General features: G+C 37.8%; 1 protein-coding gene across 29 annotated transcripts in view; it reads right to left on the bottom strand.

The window, feature by feature from the left end:
- Positions 1–18,587, bottom strand: part of LOC114461434 (mucin-5AC-like) — a 419,115-nt gene that overhangs the window by 96,187 nt on the left and 304,341 nt on the right. For 14 of the 29 annotated variants that reach the window (XM_028443486.1, XM_028443487.1, XM_028443503.1 and 11 more), the window contains 22 exons: positions 16,169–16,330; positions 15,927–16,043; positions 15,459–15,662; positions 14,186–14,287; positions 13,924–14,085; positions 13,677–13,793; positions 13,225–13,428; positions 10,404–10,505; positions 10,144–10,305; positions 9,898–10,014; positions 9,368–9,571; positions 5,299–5,400; positions 5,039–5,200; positions 4,794–4,910; positions 4,326–4,529; positions 3,054–3,155; positions 2,791–2,952; positions 2,544–2,660; positions 2,092–2,280; positions 754–855; positions 495–656; positions 253–369 (listed from right to left, as the gene is read on the bottom strand). In XM_028443486.1, the coding sequence (XP_028299287.1) occupies positions 253–369; positions 495–656; positions 754–855; positions 2,092–2,280; positions 2,544–2,660; positions 2,791–2,952; positions 3,054–3,155; positions 4,326–4,529; positions 4,794–4,910; positions 5,039–5,200; positions 5,299–5,400; positions 9,368–9,571; positions 9,898–10,014; positions 10,144–10,305; positions 10,404–10,505; positions 13,225–13,428; positions 13,677–13,793; positions 13,924–14,085; positions 14,186–14,287; positions 15,459–15,662; positions 15,927–16,043; positions 16,169–16,330 (3,189 nt within the window). Of the gene's footprint in view, positions 1–252; positions 370–494; positions 657–753; positions 856–2,091; positions 2,281–2,543; positions 2,661–2,790; positions 2,953–3,053; positions 3,156–4,307; positions 4,530–4,793; positions 4,911–5,038; positions 5,201–5,298; positions 5,401–9,367; positions 9,572–9,897; positions 10,015–10,143; positions 10,306–10,403; positions 10,506–13,224; positions 13,429–13,676; positions 13,794–13,923; positions 14,086–14,185; positions 14,288–15,458; positions 15,663–15,926; positions 16,044–16,168; positions 16,331–18,587 lie in introns of all 29 variants that reach the window. The other 15 variants (XM_028443501.1, XM_028443512.1, XM_028443492.1 and 12 more) reach the window with 14 other exon arrangements.

Genomic DNA, 18,587 nt, shown 5'->3' with positions numbered 1-18,587 from the left:
ACATGAAATAAATGATTATGACTTCTATTTCCCACAAACATATGTAGAATAGAGGAACTGGGAAAAAAAACTCCACACATGTACAACACCAGCTGTATCTGTGTCACATAGTAACAGAATCTCCATACATAGCATATGAGATATCTTCCTTTAACCATCTTTTGATTTAAAAGTAAACCTTAATCTCTAACACATTAGGTGAACAAAATCTGTAAGACATTTAATTTATTTCACTCTAGTTTAGAAACACACCATGTCCATCAAAGCAGCGGTCCTGTGCTCCTTCACAATGGACAGTAAATGAGCAAGAGTTGGAGCCAGAGATACAGAAGAAACACTGAAGGCCATTTTCTACCTGTTGAACAGGAACTAAAACACAAAGAAGAACATTGTTATGAAAAAACCTAACCTGCACATTTTTTAGGTATTGTTTTTCTAGACATAATTTTGGTTAGTATTTACTTCTACAAATCATCTCCTCCATCATCACTTACCAGGCAGAGTTTCTGAGTTACAGTTGTTTGTGTCGCAGCATTCAGCATCTATGATTTTATCTGAATCCACCACATCAGTAGAAAACTTAAAGGTGCCGTTGTGTGGACACAGTGTGGGAGGAGCACATCCTCTGAAAAAACTCTCCTCTTCAGATACAACATCTACAAAGATAAAAATCAGTTTGTTTAGTTTGTCTAAAACATGTTCCAGTAAATGTACTTTATGTAAATCATGTTCATAACAATAGACAAAGATTACCTTTAATGGAAGCTGTTATACACATAGTCTCTGAAGAACAAGTCACTGACACTGGACTGGAACAAGATGAATCTGAGCAGGATAGACACTGAAGTCCTGGAACTAGAGGAGAAACAGAACAGGAATATGTGAGAATATAAAAAATGTACAAAAAATACTAGTGACATACAGTCAGGGGAGGCAGAGCCTCATCTGACAAACTGCTGGCATGTGAGGCAAATCGTGTGTCGCTGTCCCCCTGTATATCGCAACTAAAGAGTTTTTAAATAATCTGATTAATTGCTGTCTTTCAATAATCTGGAATAAGCTTGAAATGTGTATCTGTAATGTGTTTAGGCTGCAGATTAATCATGAAACCATAGTAGAAAAGTCACTCGGTGAAAAAAACTGTGTGCCTGACTTATGGTCGAGGGTTCTTGAGTCCAAAGACTTACCTACAATCTTTTTTTTTATTTATTTATTATTTTTATTTCCAAGCTCAGAAAACTCTCAAATCTGGACTTTCAATTGAAGCAAGAGGAAATAACTAAAAGAAGACCAGCACCAGAACTGAAAGGATTGCTTTCAACCCTGGCAATGACCTCCATTAAGTTGGAGAGACTTTTTAAACTCAAGGACAACAATGGTTAGGGTTAGTTATTCAAATGTTGAATAAGACACTTTTCCAGCTTCATTTGTTTTTATAAATCTGACTCTAAAAGTCAGTGCCTCACAAGCTGTTAACCTCACCACTCGTCACTAAAAATACAATGTCAGATGATCGGATAAAACATTTAGTACCAAAAAACTCAAGGATTATGTTTTTAAGCAGGTCCATTTTAAGGTGGGATTTACCCTTGTAAAAATAATAAAAAGATCTGAAATAGTAATCATATTTAGTTTTGACATGTAAACATCTCTTTTTAATATCCCAAACTGTTGTGATATATTGACATAGTGAGCCGTAATTGGTTAGTGAAGGTTTGTGAAGAATAAACAATGACTTTATATCAATTTTTTTATTTAGTCTTTGTGGCAGATTTTCTACTTAAGCCAGTGAAATATTTTGTGTGCCGTCTTTATTCTAAAGATTATTTTACTGAGTCAAATCAGGTTTATCTTTGTGTAACTGAAAGTAAAAGAATCAACATATTCTTTGTTCCTACGGGCAATTTAGAGACTCCTATCAACCAAACAGTCATTTGTTTGCATTGTGTTGTGGGCTTAACTATTCATTTGTTGGTAAAACATTGTGTGTGCCATCTGTATTATAAAGATTATTTTACTGAGTTCAATAGGGTTTATCTTTGTGGAGCTTAACGTAGTCTTTGTTCTTTTGAACTGTTGATGGTTTGGTACCTGCTGTAGTTGGTCCTGCTGTTGTTGGTTCTGTGAAATCATTGCAGTGGTTTGTTCCACAACAGGTTGGTCCACTGGTTAGATTTCCCACTCCTTCCATAAATGGCAGTACACCGTGATCAGGAGCAATTTCACACACATCTGTTGATGTGCAGCCAGCAACAGGTAGAACTCTATTATCAGTTGAGACTGTGAATGAAAACATGACAGAAATGATTATGACTTCTATTTCCCACAAACATATGTAGAATAGAGGAACTGGGAAAAAAACTCCACACATGTACAACTCCAGCTGTATTTGTGTCACATAGTAACAGAATCTCCATACATAGCATATGAGATATCTTCCTTTAACCATCTTTTGATTTAAAAGTAAACCTTAATCTCTAACACATTAGGTGAACAAAATCTGTAAGATATTTAATCTGTTTCACTCTAGTTTAGAAACACACCATGTCCATCAAAGCAGCGGTCCTGTGCTCCTTCACAATGGACAGTAAACGAGCAAGAGTTGGAGCCAGAGATACAGAAGAAACACTGAAGGCCATTTTCTGCCTGTTGAACAGGAACTAAAACACAAAGAAGAACATTGTTATGAAAAAACCTAACCTGCACATTATTTTTTCGAGGTAATGTTTTTCTAGACATAATTTTGGTTAGTTTCTACCTCTACAAATCATCTCCTCCATCATCACTTACCAGTCAGAGTTTCTGAGTTACAGTTGTTTGTGTCGCAGCATTCAGCATCTATGATTTTATCTGAATCCACCACATCAGTAGAAAACCTGAAGGTGCCGTTGTGTGGACACAGTGTGGGAGGAGCACATCCTCTGAAAAAACTCTCATCTCCAGATAAAACATCTACAAAGATAAAAAATAGTTTGTTTTTTGGCTGTTTAAAATATATATTACAGTAAATGTACTTCATGTAAATCATGTTCATTACAAGAGACAAAAATTACCTTTAATGGAAGCTGTTATACACATAGTCTCTGAAGAACAAGTCATTGACACTGGACTGGAACAAGATGATCCTGAGCAGGATAGACACTGAAGTCCTGGAACTAGAGGAGAAACAGAACAGGAATATGTGAGATTATTACAAACAAACAAAGGCAGAGGACAGATAGAACATTTAGTACCAAAAAACTCAAAGATTTTGTTTTTAAGCAGGTCCATATAAAGAGTAACTAAAACCCTGCTTTCTGCTGAGCTGCCAGGAGGGAAATTAAAAAAAATGCCTTGATTATGTGCGTTACTGCCGTAGCAGTAAGACACGCCCACTCAGGCAGCTCACAGCGCTGTGCGCAGAGACATACAGTAATACACACAATGATGTGTCTGTACAGACACACACGCATAGCAAGTTCATAAGCTGAGATGTGTCCCTACAACCACAGGCACATACAATCACAACGTGAAGCTCACACAGATCCTTACAGCCGTACTCACCCATCACCTCACGCACACAGTAATAAGACGTACACACGTCCGCGCACACACAGAGACAGACAGGAATACACACACTATGTGTCTGTAAATACACACATAGTTTGATGAACTCTCTGATTAAACCAGAATCTGCTCTTTACAGAAGCACAGAGTCAAAAACATCAGAACTGTAGCGGAAAACATTCAACAGCTTAAAATCAATAAGAACATTAAATTCAACCTCTGACCCAGATAGCAATAATAATAATAATGTTCCCATCAAAAGCATAGTCTCAGTGTTGTTTTTGTTGTTTTATAGGAGGAAACCAATGTTGAGGTGTCCCTAAAGCAACACAAAATTGCCTCAAAGTCACTGAAAGGATTTTTCAGGAAAAGCCTTTTTTCTTTAACTTGGCAAGAGTCAGATTGATGTGTGGCCCCTCCCTCTAACTCTAGTTCTCCACATCACTCTGGGTCTGTGTCTGGCGTTTCCTTTCGGAACCAGGGAGGAACATGAACAGAATGTTTGCAGCTGATTGGGCAAAGAGTCTGTCCACCATGATTTGTTTCAGCCAATCACACGGTAACAAACTATGTCTTCGTTGGCATGCGCCGCAGTGACGCTGCTACAACAACAACAAGGCTCCCTTTGCCATTTTTACCATCCAAAAATGCACAAAGCGCGTCTCGCTGTTGCTCTTTCAAAATGAAATGCTGGATTCAAATCAGGTTTATCTTTGTGGAACTGAAAGTTAAAGAATCAATGTAGTCTTTGTTTTTTTGACCTATTGATGGTTTAATACCTGTTGTACTCATAGGAGTTGTAGTTGGTCCTGCTGTTGTTGGTTCTGTGAAATCATTGCAGTGGTTTGTTCCACAACAGGTTGGTCCACTGGTTAGATTTCCCACTCCTTCCATAAATGGCAGTACACCGTGATCAGGAGCAATTTCACACACATCTGTTGATGTGCAGCCAGCAACAGGTAGAACTCTATTATCAGTTGAGACTGTGAATAAAAACATGAGAGAAATGAATATGACTTCTATTTCCCACAAACATATGTAGAATAGAGGAACTGGGGAAAAAAACTCCACACATGTACAACTCCAGCTGTATCTGTGTCACATAGTAACAGAATCTCCATACATAGCATATGAGATATCTTCCTTTAACCATCTTTTGATTTAAAAGTAAACCTTTATCTCTAACACATTAGGTGAACAAAATCTGTAAGATATTTAATCTGTTTCACTCTAGTTTAGAAACACACCATGTCCATCAAAGCAGCGGTCCTGTGCTCCTTCACAATGGACAGTAAACGAGCAAGAGTTGGAGCCAGAGATACAGAAGAAACACTGAAGGCCATTTTCTACCTGTTGAACAGGAACTAAAACACAAAGAAGAACATTGTTATGAAAAAACCTAACCTGCACATAATTTTTTTTTTGGGATTGTTTTAAAGACATTTTTGGTTAGTTTTTACTTCTACAAATCATCTCCTCCATCATCACTTACCAGTCAGAGTTTCTGAGTTACAGTTGTTTGTGTCGCAGCATTCAGCATCTATGATTTTATATGAATCCACCACATCAGTAGAAAACTTAAAGGTGCCGTTGTGTGGACACAGTGTGGGAGGAGCACATCCTCTGAAAAAACTCTCCTCTCCAGATAAAACATCTACAAAGATAAAAATCAGTTTGTTTAGTTTGTCTTAAAACATATTACAGTAAACGTACTTCATGTAAATCATGTTCATAACAAGAGACAAAGATTACCTTTAATGGAAGCTGTTATACACATAGTCTCTGAAGAACAAGTCACTGACACTGGACTGGAACAAGATGAATCTGAGCAGGATAGACACTGAAATCCTGGAACTAGAGGAGAAACAGAACAGGAATATGTGAGATTTTTATTTATTTTTTAACTTGTCTGCACATGTTGTCAAAGGTCAACACTACAAGAAGTGCAATCATTATGAGACAGCAATGCATGTTTTGTTATTGCTATGAAATAAATTAATTTATTTTATTGCTTACTTGTGACCATCACCAGCCCTCCCTAAGGAAGGGTAAGAAATCTTTTATTATGAGGAGGATATAAAAAGGGAGAGCAGTGTTACACCTTGGTGAAGGGGTGGTGGGGGAGGGGGAAGGGGAGCAGGGAGGAGAGACTCAAGGCAGAAAATAGAAAGGGTGGGGAAGATTTTTTTATTTTAAAGTGAGAGTGAGATGTGAAGTTGTAGTAGAACATATTGTGCTTATTGTGTTGTGTCCTCAATCCAGTCTGGTGACCAGTGTGAAGCTTAGGTATAATGGTGGTGTCTGTGGACAGAGGGAAGGAGTGAATGGTAATACCTAAAACAGGTATTTAGGATCAACGTGTCTAAAGTTAAGCCCAGTACGAGTTTAATCCCACAGTCTAAGGCATGCTAGTGCATCGTAGACCAGTATATGTGCAAGAACCACTACTGCAAATCCTGGCGCTGCCCCGGACCCGTAGATGCAGCCAGGCCAGCAGAGAGAGTGGGGTCCAAGGAGCCCCAGGCCACCTCCCACGGCCGAACAGCCCCCCAGATGCTCTCGAGATCCCAGGCCGAGGAGCAGCCACCGCCCCCCACACACACATCCGAGAAAGCCCCAAGGAGCCGAGCACCCAGTGCATCCCGCGACCGACCAAACGCCATGGCCCCCCACCAGCATCCCGCTTGTTAACTATATTTTTTTAGGTGATAATAACGAGATTTTGACTCATTAATTAAATCATAAACAAAAACTAAAGGGAAACATTGATATTTTCGTCAACTGATAAAAACAAAACAATATTTTTTGTCACCTGGGACGAATTCCAATCAGAAGTCATGTGTTCATGTGGTATTACGTATTGATCACATCAAATCTGTCTGTGTATTTACAAACATAAATATTCCATATCAGGCTGATAAATGATGATTAAATCTTCAAAAATGCATAAACTCTTATGATTTATATTTTAGTCTAACATTTCTGTCACAGATTGAGTCGACTAAAATCTTGATATCATTGAGTCGACTGTAACTGGAATAGTCCTGAAGACTAAAGTTTGACTAAAACCTCAAGGATGATGTTTTTTAGGCACGTCCATCTAAAGGACGTATTTAACTCTTAATATTAATACAAATTCTGAAATGGTGTTAAAGATATATTTTGTGTAACATATTCATATTTTTAAATATATCCCAAATGTGTAGTTATTCTGACAATATTGATAACATGAGTTATAATTTCCCAGATAAATCCAGTGAGGAATAAAAAATATAAAAGTATTAGATCTGCTCTTCCTGAAAAACTTATAACTAAATGCAAAACATAAAAGCAATAATGCTATTTAGCATCACTTAACTCAAAGTTTACATACTGTCTTTCCTTTATTTATATCAAATGTAAAGTACGTCCACACATCTGTGCTTGTTTCCGTCCAAGGTTTGAAGTTATTGTCAAACACTGGCAGTCATAAATTGTCTCAATTCACAGTCTTGTTGTTGCGTGCATGTACACATTGCACTGTTGTGACAGTTGGTGACCACCCCTCTTTTGTTTCTAGCAGGCTCTAATCAACTGGCTGCAGCTCTCACCTGGCCTTGTTAGGTGGCCTGCACTATGTAAAGGCTTGGGCAGCACACTCTCAGAAGAAGTCTGGAGAGAGCAGGGGGTATCTGATCAAACCCAGCTCAGGGTTAAGTCCAGGTTTAACCAGAGAGTCCGGCTCTGTTAAGCCGGGTTCTAACTGGAATGGCGGTTTCATCAACAGAAAAACACCTTGGTTACCATAGTAACACAGTTTGTGGGTCAAACCTGCTCCTGACCAGGTTTAAGCAGCAGGCTTGGTTTAATCTGCTGACTCACCCTCATGAAACCACGTCATCATTATTAAAGAAGTCATTTAGTGATGCTTTAAAACAATCAATAAAGATCTACAAAAGGAAAAAGCTGTCAAAAAGACTTCTGTTATACTTTAAATACCACTTTAATATGGTATTTTAAAAGAAAATTAAACAGAATATTAAGGTAAATGTTTTAATATGATTTTAAATCCATACAAATGATGATATAATCATTGTCTTATTACATGTTTATTGTGTAGCGTATTTTTAATGAGATATCAGTCTCCGTGTGTTTAAACCATCAATAATAATATATCACCTCGGTTTACCACACGGTATAAATGTGTTTATTTATTGATCAGAGATTAATAATGAGAAAGCTGTGGATATACAGAGAGGGAGGGGCTTCAGGGACAGTCACAGGGCGGAGCACTAAGGCTCCCAATGACAAAGATACACCATCACTTTTTGTGATATGGACACAGTGCTACACCTCCCGTGCACAGCTCACCTGCACCTGCAACGTCTACAGTGTTGGATGTGACATCCAACAGCATCCAACAGCACCACTGCTGCTCCCGCTGTTCATTTAGTGCTGAGGTCATCAAACTATTCATCAAACACTCACTAGTGTCATTAATTACATATTGTTTAATTGTGAGTTACATCATCTCTTTTATTAATTAAATGTAACTGATCATGATCAGTGTGTGATCACGTTTCAGTTGTTTGCTATGATAAACTTAAACTCTTTACGACTTTTAAAATGTTCAAACCACAAAAACACTTTAAATATGTCGGTCCTTTTTTTCCTCTTTTTGTTTTTTTTACATGTCAGTCCTTGATTTTCACTTCTCAGTAACAGATGACATCACGTCCTGTTGGTCTCAGCATTGGTTTCTATTGGTTGTTTATTCATCGTAAAAGATTCAACGCATGCGCCGTTGCTCTCTAATCATTAAATCTGTGATCAATCTCGTGGGTCTCATGAGGACGTGCACTTAAGGTAAACACTGTCAGCTGATTGGCTCAGCCGGGGAGATCGACGCTGAGAAGAGTTTGATGAAATGGTAAAAGGGGGCGTGGTCACGGAAGGCTTAGCTGAACCAGGTTTAAACCATAAGCCTGGCTCTACTGAGAACACTTTGATCAAATACCTCCTGGTCAACCTGTGCTGCTGCTGCAACTTGGTGACTTTGTGATTGTTCGAGTGGAAACTCACACTTGTTTTGATCTCGGTGTGGTGGTAAGATGTAGGGCCAGGTAAGACGATGTACCTCCTACGCTTTGCACACCTAGTAATCTTAATGTCCAGAAACATTAGTTTAGTAGTTTGTGCCATCCCATGTAAGTTTTGGCCTGTCTTTTAGTCAGTCAGTCAGGACTTTTGTTTATTTTTTATATTGCTTAGTGCTAGAGTTTGATAGGCCCCGGATTGTTTTGATTCTTTCATTTAGTATTTATTTTTGTTTTTTGACGAATACATCATTTAAAACTAAACTGACTTGTCTTCTTGGCTTCATTAGATGCATTTTCAGCACTTGGACTGTACCACTTGTGCCATAGAGACAACATGGGCCGTTCCTTAATCAGTATACTTGCTATGGGATCAGTAACTAGATTTTCCCGCCTTCCAGGGAAAAAAATATTTTAATTGGATACTTTTCTAACTAGTTATACCTTCCAAAGAACAAACTTAGTTCTGATTGGTCTTCGACCCATTGAACATTATAGTATTTGGAAATATTTTTCATTCATGTGCATTTTTTATATACATTTTTTAAATTTAGATTTATCTTATTCATCACTTGAAAAAATGTCTTTTACAAAAACTATGACAAAAACTTTTCATCTGCAAAATGAACACTAGTGCCGGCTGTTTTAAAAAGATTAATGTACTTAGTACAGGTTTATCTTTGTTGAGCTGAAAGTTAACGAATAAATGTTGGTTTTGTTCTGTTGACCTATTGATGGTTTAATACCTGTTGTACTCATTGGAGTTGTAGTTGGTCCTGCTGTTGTTGGTTCTGTGAAATCATTGCAGTGGTTTGTTCCACAACAGGTTGGTCCACTGGTTAGATTTCCCACTCCTTCCATAAATGGCAGTACACCGTGATCAGGAGCAATTTCACACACATCTGTTGATGTGCAGCCAGCAACAGGTAGAACTCTATTATCAGTTGAGACTGTGAATGAAAACATGACAGAAATGATTATGACTTCTATTTCCCACAAACATATGTAGAATAGAGGAACTGTGAAAGAAAACATGAGAGAAAATATTTATTCTCTTTTCCACAAACATACTGTATGTAGAATACAAGAACTGGAAAAAACATCAAACATGTACAGTTGTGTCTGTATCACATAGTAACATAATCTCCATACATAGCATATGAGATATCTTCCTTTAACCATCTTTTGATTTAAAAGTAAACCTTTATCTCTAACACATTAGGTGAACAAAATCTGTAAGATATTTAATCTGTTTCACTCTAGTTTAGAAACACACCATGTCCATCAAAGCAGCGGTCCTGTGCTCCTTCACAATGGACAGTAAATGAGCAAGAGTTGGAGCCAGAGATACAGAAGAAACACTGAAGGCCATTTTCTGCCTGTTGAACAGGAACTAAAACACAAAGAAGAACATTGTTATGAAAAAACCTAACCTGCACATTTTTTGTTTTAGGTATTGTTTTATAGACATATTTTTGGTTAGTTTTTACTTCTACAAATCATCTCCTCCATCATCACTTACCAGTCAGAGTTTCTGAGTTACAGTTGTTTGTGTCGCAGCATTCAGCATCTATGATTTTATATGAATCCACCACATCAGTAGAAAACTTAAAGGTGCCGTTGTGTGGACACAGTGTGGGAGGAGCACATCCTCTGAAAAAACTCTCCTCTCCAGATAAAACATCTACAAAGATAAAAATCAGTTTATTTAGTTTGTCTAAAAACATGTTACAGTAAATGTACTTCATGTAAATCATGTTCATTACAAGAAACAAAGATTACCTTTAATGGAAGCTGTTATACACATAGTCTCTGAAGAACAAGTCACTGACACTGGACTGGAACAAGATGATCCTGAGCAGGATAGACACTGAAGTCCTGGAACTAGAGGAGAAACAGAACAGGAATATGTGAGATTTTTGTTAACTATAATTTTTTAGGTGAAAATAACGAGATTTTGACTCATTAATTAAATCGTAAACAAAAACTAAAGTGAAACGTTGATATTTTTGTCAACTGACAAAAACAAAACAATATTTTTTGTCACCTGGGACGAATTCCAATCAGAAGTCATGTGTTCATGTGGTATTACGTATTGATCACATCAAATCTGTCTGTGTATTTACAAACATAAATATTCCATATCAGGCTGATAAATGGTGATTAAATCTTCAAAAATGTATAAACTCTTATGATTTATATTTTAGTCTAACATTTCTATAACAGATGTAGTCGACTAAAATCTTGATATCATTGAGTCGACTGTAACTGGAATAGTCCTGAAGACTAAAGTTTGACTAAAACTAAGTTGCATTTTAGTCAAAAGACTATGACTAAAACTAAACCAGAATTTGCCATCAAAATAACACTGGTGAGATAATTTGGTGAGAAGCAGAAAAGGGCGACCGTGGCTCAGGTGGTAGTGGGTCGTCTTCTGATCGGTAGGTTGGGGGTTCGATCCCAGTACCTGGCTATGTGTCGAAGTGTCCTTGGGCAAGACACTGAACCCTAAATTGCTCCCAGTGGTCGACTAGTGCCTTGCATGGCAGTCCTGTCCCACTGGTGTGTGAATGTGAGAGTGATTGGGTGAATGAGCTGATATGTAAAGCGCTTTGAGACTGTTTCAGTGGTGATAAAGCTCTATATAAAATCAAGTCCATTTACCATTTACCAAAAGACTGTGGTAATTATAGAAATATCTCTCTTCAGTCCACTGCTGGTAAAATAATGTTCCACATACTCCTCAACAGAATCAACGAAAAGCTTATTCCCAACATCCAACCTGAGACGTATTGTGGTTTTTGGAGTGGAAGAAGCACTATTGATCCAGCCTTCAGTTTACGCCAGATCCAGGAGAAGTGTACAGAACAAAACATGCCCCTGTATGCTGTTTTGATTGACTTTACAAAGGGCTTTCATACAGTGCCGAGAGAATGCCTCTGGATTTTCTTGAAGAAGTATGTCTGGGCAGACAAAGTTGTTAACTAGAAAATATCCCTACATGAGGGTATGCAAGCTCAAATAGGTTAGGAAAATGTCACCCCCATGGAATTTGCTGTGACAAATGGTGTCAAGCAAGATTGTGTGCTTGCTCTGACCTTGTTCTAGCTGTATCTGACAGCGATGCTAGAAGTCACATTCAAAGACGTCCAAGAAGGTTTTTTCATACGAACACGTCTTGATGCAGACCTCTATATTGTGTCCCACTTCAAGGCAATGACACGAAAAAACAAGGTACCTTGTGAAGTAAATGTTGTTTGCTGATGATACTGCTGTGGTGGAGCACAGCTCTGGTGGTATTTAAATGACAGTAGACACATTTTCCCGGTTTTCAGTTCACAATAAAGATCAACATAAAGAAGACCGAGTGCTTATACCAGCCAATGAAACTGCTCAACTTGTACCTGAAATCATAATAAACCAAGTGCCACTCTTACAGTGTACAGACTTCAAGTACCTATGGAGTACAGTCTCCAACAATGCCAAAATAGACAAAGAGATTAAGAATAGGATGAGCATTGTGAGTGCTGCCTTCAGCACCTTGCAAGATAGGCTATAACAAAACAGACAGGTTTCCATCAGATTAAATGCAAGGTTTATAGAGCTGTTGTACTATCAACCCAACTACTGTATATGATGCAGAAACCTGGACTATCTACCGCTATCAGATCAAGAAGTGTCATGCCTACATGGTGAGACAGTTGAGAGCTATTAGGAAATATCCTAGAAAGGCAAAGTTACCAATCCTGCATTCGGCCAGACTACAATCTATGGAAGACATCTACATTGAAAAGGGCCTTAGATGGCTAAGCCATTTACACAGAATGGGAAATATAAGATTTCTAAGACAACTTGTATTCTCAGCTCAGTGAAGGAAAACACAACCAAGGGAGACCCAATCTGAGGTACAAGGATGTGGAAAAAAAGAAACATGAAAACACAAGCAATAAACTTAAAGTGTTTGCAACAAACAACAATAGATAAGGCTGCATGGATAAATATAACTAAACCCAAGCCTATATTATAGCACAGTCCTTGTCGTTATCGACCGACTGCAAGAGAGACAAATAGAACAAAATGCCATCAAATGTTGGTTTTAAAATTGGCTCAGTGGCATAAACTGCATTTCTTCTATTAACTTGCATGTGCTGCTTCAAGTTTGTTGTCTTTTCTGGTGATGATTATGCTTCAAATTTTACATATCTTCTCTCGTTCATCTATATCAAATGTAAAGTATGTCCACACGTCTGTACTTATTTCCTGTCCAGGGATTGACATTGTTGCCATACCCTGGCAGACAAACTGTATATAATCTCAATTCACAGTCTTGTGCTGTAGAGAAAACATGAGCCATTCCTCAAAATACAATTAGCATACTTGCTTTAAGATCACAAACTGCCGTGCCCTGCCCTTCACGCAAATAAGTTATTTTGATTGGATACCTTTCTAACAAGTACGTAACTGGTTTTTTTTGTTCAAACTAAACACCTGTGCCAGCTGTATTATAAATATTCTTGCACTGAGAACAGGTTTATCTTTGTGGAGCTTAAAGTCAAAGAATCAACGTATTCTTTGTGCTTTTCACCTGTTGATGGTTTAATACCTGTTGTACTCATTGGAGTTGTAGTTGGTCCTGCTGTTGTTGGTTCTGTGAAATCATTGCAGTGGTTTGTTCCACAACAGGTTGGTCCACTGGTTAGATTTCCCACTCCTTCCATAAATGGCAGTACACCGTGATCAGGAGCAATTTCACACACATCCGTTGATGTGCAGCCAGCAACAGGTAGAACTCTATTATCAGTTGAGACTGTGAATGAAAACATGAGAGAAAATATTTATTCTCTTTTCCACAAACATACTGTATGTAGAATACAAGAACTGGAAAAAACGTCAAACATGTACAGTTGTGTATGTATCACATAATAACAATCTCCATATATAGTTTGAGATATCTTCCTTTTACAAACTTATCAATTTTAAAGTAATTATCTAATACATTAGAAAAACAACATCTGTAAAACACTTAATCCATTTCACTCTAGTTTAGAAACACACCATGTCCATCAAAGCAGCGGTCCTGTGCTCCTTCACAATGGACAGTAAATGAGCAAGTGTTGGAGCCAGAGATACAGAAGAAACACTGAAGGCCATTTTCTACCTGTTGAACAGGAACTAAAACACAAAGAAGAACATTGTTATGAAAAAACCTAACCTGCACATTATTTGTTTTAGGTATTGTTTTTCTAGACATATTTTTGGTTAGTTTTTACTTCTACAAATCATCTCCTCCATCATCACTTACCAGTCAGAGTTTCTGAGTTACAGTTGTTTGTGTCGCAGCATTCAGCATCTATGATTTTATATGAATCCACCACATCAGTAGAAAACTTAAAGGTGCCGTTGTGTGGACACAGTGTGGGAGGAGCACATCCTCTGAAAAAACTCGCCTCTTCAGATAAAACATCTACAAAGATAAAAAATAGTTTGTTTTTTGGCTGTTTAAAAATATATTACAGTAAATGTACTTCATGTAAATCATGTTCATAACAAGAGACAAAGATTACCTTTAATGGAAGCTGTTACACACATAGTCTCTGAAGAACAAGACACTGACACTGGACTGGAACAAGATGAATCTGAGCAGGATAGACACTGAAGTCCTGGAACTAGAGGAGAAACAGAACAGGAATATGTGAGATTATTACAAACAAACAAAGGCAGAGGACAGATAGAACATTTAGTACCAAAAAACTCAAAGATTTTGTTTTTAAGCAGGTCCATATAAAGAGTAACTAAAACCCTGCTTTCTGCTGAGCTGCCAGGAGGGAAATTAAAAAAAATGCCTTGATTATGTGCGTTACTGCCGTAGCAGTAAGACACGCCCACTCAGGCAGCTCACAGCGCTGTGCGCAGAGACATACAGTAATACACACAATGATGTGTCTGTACACACACACACGCATAGCAAGTTCATAAGCTGAGATGTGTCCCTACAACCACAGGCACATACAATCACAACGTGAAGCTCACACAGATCCTTACAGCCGTACTCACCCATCACCTCACGCACACAGTAATAAGACGTACACACGTCCGCGCACACACAGAGACAGACAGGAATACACACACTATGTGTCTGTAAATACACACATAGTTTGATGAACTCTCTGATTAAACCAGAATCTGCTCTTTACAGAAGCACAGAGTCAAAAACATCAGGACTGTAGCGGAAAACATTCAACAGCTTAAAATCAATAAGAACATTAAATTCAACCTCTGACCCAGATAACAATAATAATAATAATGTTCCCATCAAAAGCATGGTCTCAGTGTTGTTTTTGTTGTTTTATAGGAGGAAACCAATGTTGAGGTGTCCCTAAAGCAACACAAAATTGCCTCAAAGTCACTGAAAGGATTTTTTCAGGAAAAGCCTTTTTTCTTTAACTTGGCAAGAGTCAGATTGATGTGTGGCCCCTCCCTCTAACTCTAGTTCTCCACATCACTCTGGGTCTGTGTCTGGCGTTTCCTTTCGGAACCAGGGAGGAACATGAACAGAATGTTTGCAGCTGATTGGGCAAAGAGCCTGTCCACTATGATTTGTTTCAGCCAATCACACGGTAACAAACTATGTCTTCGTTGGCATGCGCCGCAGTGACGCTGCTACAACAACAACAAGGCTCCCTTTGCCATTTTTACCATCCAAAAATGCACAAAGCGCGTCTCGCTGTTGCTCTTTCAAAATGAAATGCTGGATTCAAATCAGGTTTATCTTTGTGGAACTGAAAGTTAAAGAATCAATGTAGTCTTTGTGCTTTTCACCTATTGATGGTTTAATACCTGTTGTACTCATAGGAGTTGTAGTTGGTCCTGCTGTTGTTGGTTCTGTGAAATCATTGCAGTGGTTTGTTCCACAACAGGTTGGTCCACTGGTTAGATTTCCCACTCCTTCCATAAATGGCAGTACACCGTGATCAGGAGCAATTTCACACACATCTGTTGATGTGCAGCCAGCAACAGGTAGAACTCTATTATCAGTTGAGACTGTGAATGAAAACATGAGAGAAATGAATATGACTTCTATTTCCCACAAACATATGTAGAATAGAGGAACTGGGAAAAAAAACTCCACACATGTACAACTCCAGCTGTATCTGTGTCACATAGTAACAGAATCTCCATACATAGCATATGAGATATCTTCCTTTAACCATCTTTTGATTTAAAAGTAAACCTTAATCTTTAACACATTAGGTGAACAAAATCTGTAAGATATTTAATCTGTTTCACTCTAGTTTAGAAACACACCATGTCCATCAAAGCAGCGGTCCTGTGCTCCTTCACAATGGACAGTAAACGAGCAAGAGTTGGAGCCAGAGATACAGAAGAAACACTGAAGGCCATTTTCTGCCTGTTGAACAGGAACTAAAACACAAAGAAGAACATTGTTATGAAAAAACCTAACCTGCACATTTTTTAGGTATTGTTTTTCTAGACATAATTTTGGTTAGTATTTACTTCTACAAATCATCTCCTCCATCATCACTTACCAGGCAGAAATTCTGAGTTACAGTTGTTTGTGTCGCAGCATTCAGCATCTATGATTTTATATGAATCCACCACATCAGTAGAAAACCTGAAGGTGCCGTTGTGTGGACACAGTGTGGGAGGAGCACATCCTCTGAAAAAACTCTCATCTCCAGATAAAACATCTACAAAGATAAAAATCAGTTTGTTTAGTTTGTCTAAAAACATATTACAGTAAATGTACTTTATGTAAATCATGTTCATAACAATAGACAAAGATTACCTTTAAAGGAAGCTGTTATACACATAGTCTCTGAAGAACAAGTCACTGACACTGGACTGGAACAAGATGATCCTGAGCAGGATAGACACTGAAGTCCTGGAACTAGAGGAGAAACAGAACAGGAATATGTGAGATTATTACAAACAAACAAAGGCAGAGGACAGATAGAACATTTAGTACCAAAAAACTCAAAGATTTTGTTTTTAAGCAGGTCCATATAAAGAGTAACTAAAACCCTGCTTTCTGCTGAGCTGCCAGGAGGGAAATTAAAAAAAATGCCTTGATTATGTGCGTTACTGCCGTAGCAGTAAGACACGCCCACTCAGGCAGCTCACAGCGCTGTGCAAATGTACAAAAAATTCTAGTGACATACAGTCAGGGGAGGCAGAGCCTCATCTGACAAACTGCTGGCATGTGAGGCAAATCGTGTGTCGCTGTTCCCCTGTATATCGCAACTAAAGAGTTTTTAAATAATCTGATTAATTGCTGTGTCTTTCAATAATCTGGAATAAGCTTGAAATGCATTACACAATACAGTATCAAGACAGGTTAATTAATATTAGTGTCATATTTGAACTCCCATTTATTTATTTAGTTTAGTTTTTTTTTTTTTTTTTTTAACATATTTTGGCATTTATAAATCAACCAGTCAATGGGGTAATTGTAATAGAATTACTTTAAGGTTTGAATAAAATAACCCAAATAAAACAAAAATGTATAAAAAAATGATGTACCTTTGGTTGACAGCGTAGACTGTGTGCCCATAGGTGTGGTAGTTGTAGTTGGAGGTGTGGTAGTTGTAGTTGGAGGTGTGGTAGTTGTAGTTGGAGGTGTGGTAGTTGTGGTTGGAGGTGTGGTAGTTGTAGTTGGAGGTGTGGTAGTTGTAGTTGGAGGTGTGGTAGTTGTAGTTGGAGGTGTGGTAGTTGTAGTTGGAGGTGTGGTAGTTGTAGTTGGAGGTGTGGTAGTTGTAGTAGGAGGTGTGGTAGTTGTAGTTGGAGGTGTGGTAGTTGTAGTTGGAGGTGTGGTAGTTGTAGTAGGAGGTGTGGTAGTTGTAGTTGGAGGTGTGATAGTTGTCGTAGGAGGTGTGGTAGTTGTCGTAGGAGGTGTGGTAGTTGTAGTTGGAGGTGTGGTAGTTGTAGTTGGAGGTGTGGTAGTTGTAGTAGGAGGTGTGGTAGTTGTAGTTGGACGTGTGGTAGTTGTAGTAGGAGGTGTGGTAGTTGTAGTTGGAGGTGTGGTAGTTGTAGTTGGAGGTGTGGTAGTTGTAGTAGGAGGTGTGGTAGTTGTAGTAGGAGGTGTGGTAGTTGTAGTTGGAGGTGTGGTAGTTGTAGTTCCATCATTACAGTCATTTGTATTACAACAGTTTGGTCCAGAGCTGAAGGTTCCTAACTCTGGTAATAATGGTATTTCTCCCAGCCTTCTACTTGCAGTACACACACTTGGTGATACACAGCCATAAGCTTCATTGTTCACTGTGGATTAAAATATGGATTATTAAACACTGATTTTCTTTTGATGGTATTTGTAAATAATAGAACTCAAGAGATTGTCTAATGAAATAGTTTTTGTGGCTACATTTTAGCTCTTGTATGTCATTGCTAAGTCAACCTGTCACTAAAAGACAGTAAATGATTTTGTTAAATTACAAGAAGCATTTTTTTTTTTTTTATTGTGTAGGTTTTTTTTTTTTTGGTAGAAGGAAGTCTGATTAATAGAAATTTATTTATTTTTTTAAGTATTTTGAGCATTTTTCAGTGAAGACAATAAACAATACATTTCCTTAATAACAGTTTTCATGTATTTTTCTAAGTAAATAACAATTTTTCAAACACTATTAAAAATTGCCACAAGCGTTTTCAGGCTAAACCTTTTGGCCAAAAATTTATTAATATATATTTTTTGTTTTTGTTTTAAAGCCTCCCTAAAATATTCATTAACTGATTTATGTCATAAAAGGTTATATCATCTGCAGCTCCTAAAAAATACTGGCCTCATTTTTTAGAGAATTACTGTGTTGTTGATTTTCTCAATATTTATGTGTGCTTTTATTCCCTTTAGAAAGCTTATAGTAATTTTCTAACTGAAAGAGCATATGTTAATTTACATTAACTTATTAATTTATATATATTTTTAAATATTCTAATAAAGCTAAAGGAAAATGA

This window comes from Gouania willdenowi, chromosome 4 (genome assembly GCF_900634775.1).
Source record: "Gouania willdenowi chromosome 4, fGouWil2.1, whole genome shotgun sequence".
Lineage (NCBI taxonomy): Eukaryota > Metazoa > Chordata > Actinopteri > Blenniiformes > Gobiesocidae > Gouania > Gouania willdenowi.
Note: the sequence above shows the minus strand (reverse complement) of the source record. Positions and strands in the feature narration are given on the sequence as shown.